Genomic DNA, 4,681 nt, shown 5'->3' on the forward strand with positions numbered 1-4,681 from the left:
AGCTAGCTGTTTGCTGAAGCCGTATTTTATTAAAGGTTACACCACAGTGTATCGTTCATAGGATTATCGTTTCGGATAATAACTATATATTGGCGCAATTGCTAAACAAGCTAACCGTTGTCCCTTTCCGTTTGGTCGTTACGGGAAACGCTTTCGTTTGCACAAGGACGTTAAAGATTAGCGTCTAACCTTATAAAGGTTATGTCAAATTAGTTGCTACCCGTTTCGCGGTAGTTATATAACAGACTGCGGAATAGGCGATTGTTTTCTGTTTTTTTTTATTGTTGCATTCGAGAATACGTTTAGTCTGACAGGAGAATAATGTCCACGTCCAACGCAAATTTCAAAAACAAATGTGTGACACAGGTGAACTGCATCTTTTGTGATAGTCTGCTCTGCACCAGGGGGATGAAAGCGGTGCTCCTTGCGGACACTGAAGTTGAGCTTTTTTCAACCGATATACCCCCCAATAGGTAAGTGCTCATCTTATTAGCAGTGCAGCTAACTAGGTGCTCTTTAATATCTGCAATTTCCCGCACAACTAGGTGCTCTTTAATATCTGCAATTAGAGTTCCCGCATCGAATGATGTTGGATGGAATGTACAAATTTGTCGCTTGAAGTTTGAATTCTTATTTGTTGCTTTCTTGTTTCCTGGTGCACTCTCCTCATCAGGACTGTTGACTTTGTGGCCAGCTGCTACACCACTGAGAGCTGCAAGTGCAAACTGAGAGACATTGCCTGTCTCAAGTGGTATGTACTCTGTGGTCAAACGTGTTTTGTTTACATCAGGAAGGACACCTGCCTTTTGTGATGAAAAGAAAAGAGTACGCTATCAGGTTATACCGCATGAATGAGGCTGGTTTTGTTAGGATACACCTGTTGGTAAAACAAGGGTTCCTTTTACTGTAACATAATGTTTTTGAATGTAATTCCCGAGTGATTCCTGCGATTAGTTAACAGACTGTCACATGTTAAGTTAGGTTAGTCAAATTTTTTTTTCAGATGAAAATGAATGAAAAATATGTGATTATTGCCTTTTTGGGTTGAAATATCTCAAATATGTTTATTGTTGATAAAAACAGACAAGAATGCTAATAGAATTCATCTTCGTGTCTTCTCTTTTTACTCTAACAGTAATAATGTAGGTGTTTTTAACAGCATGTTTGTTTACACTAATGTTCATCTGAATGTATTTTGTTCTCCACACCTTTGTTATTTCATCTACTGTAGGAATAGAAACACGAATGCTGAATAAAGGACATGAAGTGGTTGAGTTGACACTTTTCAAACGAGTTTCACAAATGAGCTGACGCATGTTTTATCTTTATTCTCGTTTGCTCTCCCTGACAGTGGTAACATTGTAGGCTACCATGTCGTGGCCCCCTGTAAACCCTGCCTTCTCTCCTGCAACAATGGCCATTTCTGGATGTTCAACAGCGATGCTGTGTCGACTCTGAACAGACTGGACGCAACAGGTTTGTAAGGCCTTGTCTGCCTGGTAACACTGGAATTTCAGCTAGTCATGTGCTACAAGCCTTCTGTTTGTTTGCAGGTCTGAACCTGCTGCTGTGGGGAGATCTCCCAGAGCTGGATGACAGTGAGGATGAAGAGTATGAAACTCCATCAGTAGAGGAGTGCATCAGGTAGAAAGGGATGTCCTCAATGTAAGGGACAAAGACGGCAAACATGAGCGATGACATGGTACAAACTATGAGTCAAAAGATGGGGGGGCACAAAGAAGCCTTGAAGGGTAATTAAACACAGAATTGCACAGGGCAGAACAGACTGTAACTGGTAAAAACTTTTGACGTTTCACTCCACACAGTCATGTCACAGCAGGTGTTTTTAGGGGGAGGGGAGGTTTACCTTTGAGTTCTTGTGGAAAACAGTTGCTTTGATGTCACTGATGAAGGTGGTGGAGCACAGTGTACTGAACGTCTTTAAGTTTGAAGCAACATCTTTTGGGCTCTGTGTCATTCGGTGACTAATTACCTGTGATCATGCCTTTTCTGATCATTGTCACTGTTGAAAGCACAGACACACACTGTTACTCAGACTTCCCTCTTATCTTGTTTTGCGAGTGCTTTTGTGAGGCGCTGCGTTGGACTGAAGACCAGTGACATCTGGAGGTCCTGACTCTGGCATGTTTTACTTTCCATTAGTTTCAGACAATTTAGGGCCTTTTATTGGCGTCATGTGAAGTGTGGTATAAATTGGTGGGTCTTACTGTACCAGAGAATGCTGTGATTTAAAAAAAAAAAATTCTGTTGTCTAAAAATAATTTTTAAATGACCACCATTTGCTTACTTTACATAAAGGATGTGTTTACACTTTTGATATTTGATGTAGTTAAAATAATGTAAGAACATGTGGGATTATTTCCACTGGGTTCATTTTGTTATGATACAACTTTATCAGATCCAGACAAACAGGCGTGCAGTTATGTTGACGTTTTTCAGTCTTGAGCTTCCGTCTTCATCCGAAGTGCTCCTTGATGAACCTGTTTTTAGTCGCCCTGTCAATTTTGACAGGTCTTGCTTCCAAGCTGACTACCGGAACACGCCTTGGTAAAAACAGCTGTTACGGACATCACAGTGACATCAGGTGATGCTTCTGGGACACATAAAACTGTGTCTTATTAAATATGAGAAACTACTTAAAGAATATATTTCTGGACGAAATGAAAAAAAAAGATGAAAATGAATGCTAGTAAAAGAATCAGGACTTTAAACCAGCAACCCCCAGCACAAAGTTCGATTTCCTGCAAAGTGTGAACACATCCTTCATGACAGATCTTCTGTAGTCTGTACATAAAATATGCTGTAATGAGAACGTGGTCCCATTCGCATTTATGTCTCAAAAGGCTTAAATTATCCTGGAGTGTTAACTTGAGTTTAAGTGCTGTTTTCAATTTAATGTATTCAAAAATAGCACAATAATTGAATGATGTATAGTATATATAGATATATATGGATATATTTCTGAGTTTCTTGCTTTTTAAGAGTGTATTTAATCTAGATTCCTTTGTCGTCCAGACAGAATATTAACTATGTTTTGATATGATAATATATTATTTGTTAACACCTGACAGCAGCACTATGTGAAGTTATACTGACCAATACTTAACATGCTGAACAGTGCTTTTGTACTTTTTGTCAAGACTTGACATGGGGTTATAAAACAAAGAAGGTAGATACGGATCATTGATAAATTAGAACATGACTAATGTTTGGCTTATTTTTAAACATCGAACCACAGCGTTGGTGAATAATTAGGACATTTTTAAAAAGAAATGTTTGGTGCATTCCAGCGTGGTTGTGTTTAATTTTGCAGCCTATCACTTTAATGTTTCAGCATTGATGTAGCACATGTGGACAAGAAGAGGGAAAAGAGAAAAAAAAAACTCCAAAGAATCAATGAGCATATCAGTATAGAAATGCGCAGACTGACGACTTCCTGAAACTGTAGTTGTGACTATTGTTTTGAAAGGGTGGAACCCCAGCCTTTGGTTATCCACTGGTCTGACTGATGTAGAATCTTTAAGATGTGCACTCGGCTTTGATGCTACATCTCTGTTGGTCATCAGCAGCATGACCAGGCCTCCGTCTCCGCCTGTGGTTGCCAAGCTCGGCTCACTTAACTCACTCAGTTGTCCTAATGTCACATCAGTCTTTTCTGCAGTGCCATCCTCCAGCTGTTCCCTATCGTCACCCTGATCTGCTGCAGTTTCAGAGTAAGAGTATTTTTGCGTGAATGAGTTCTATGTGAAGTGTTGTCACTTATTACTGTACCTGAAGGAGGAGGATCAACCTGTGGTTAACCATTAATTGCTGTTGTTGCTTTTGCCTTTGGTTGTGTCAACATACACAGAAAATGAAAATGTATTTTTAAACTTTCACATTTCAAAGTTATGACTGACGGCCTGTTATATGACACATTTAATCGGCTAGGTATTTATTATATGTGTGAACCAAAACAACTGTAACCACATACTGTATTTTTCATTTTACGAATGCATTATTGTCTTTTTTAACATTGCTTGAGTACATACATATATTTTCCATTTATGTATTTAATATGTCATTGGTGAAGTGGTGCTTTGAGTTGTAACTTAAGATAATTGTGTACAGTTTTACCCAAAGATGGTATCACCCGCTAGCTTCCTCTGACGAGGACAAAAGCCAATGATAATCAACACAGTAATTTAAATTTTTCTTTCTCACGTAAATGACGATGATTAAGACGCCCTGCTGAAAATGTATATTTTGGAATTGCACTGAAACTGCAATGGTAGTTTGAAAAAAAAGTTGTTTTGTATGCCTGTTAAATTAATAAAATGTTTTTTTCTAAGAAAAAGAAACTGTCTATACAACATAACAAGCTATGAGAATTCAATGTTTTCTCTGATTTTCTGCCTTCTATAGAAATAACTTTTTCCTCAGTTGTGTGGGATTTACAAGAACAATGGTGACCTTATCAAATGGTCAAGTCAGTTTTATAAATATCTGCGTCATTACAGACAGAGAGGGACTTTTTCCTCCAGTCATTTGTTGCTGTATATATTTAGACTTGGGGGATGGGCTGGAGCGGGCGGGATTTTCTTCAGAGGGAAATTAAGAATTTTTTCCAGCTCAAGATTAATGCAAGAGCTTCCATAGTAATAGATCAATACTGTACAGT

General features: G+C 38.5%; 1 protein-coding gene across 1 annotated transcript; it reads left to right on the forward strand.

Annotated features, from left to right (window-relative positions):
- The first annotated feature begins 6 nt into the window (after positions 1 to 6).
- Positions 7 to 4,361, forward strand: LOC103386078 (protein FAM72A). Its single transcript, XM_008320180.3, has 4 exons — positions 7 to 473; positions 674 to 751; positions 1,352 to 1,476; positions 1,554 to 4,361. Exons 1-4 carry the CDS (start codon positions 322 to 324, stop codon positions 1,646 to 1,648), a joined length of 450 nt encoding a protein of 149 aa, XP_008318402.1. The 5' UTR covers positions 7 to 321; the 3' UTR covers positions 1,649 to 4,361.
- The last annotated feature ends 320 nt before the right edge of the window (positions 4,362 to 4,681 follow it).

The sequence above is a fragment of the Cynoglossus semilaevis genome, chromosome 11 (assembly GCF_000523025.1).
Source record: "Cynoglossus semilaevis isolate Cse_v1.0 chromosome 11, Cse_v1.0, whole genome shotgun sequence".
Lineage (NCBI taxonomy): Eukaryota > Metazoa > Chordata > Actinopteri > Pleuronectiformes > Cynoglossidae > Cynoglossus > Cynoglossus semilaevis.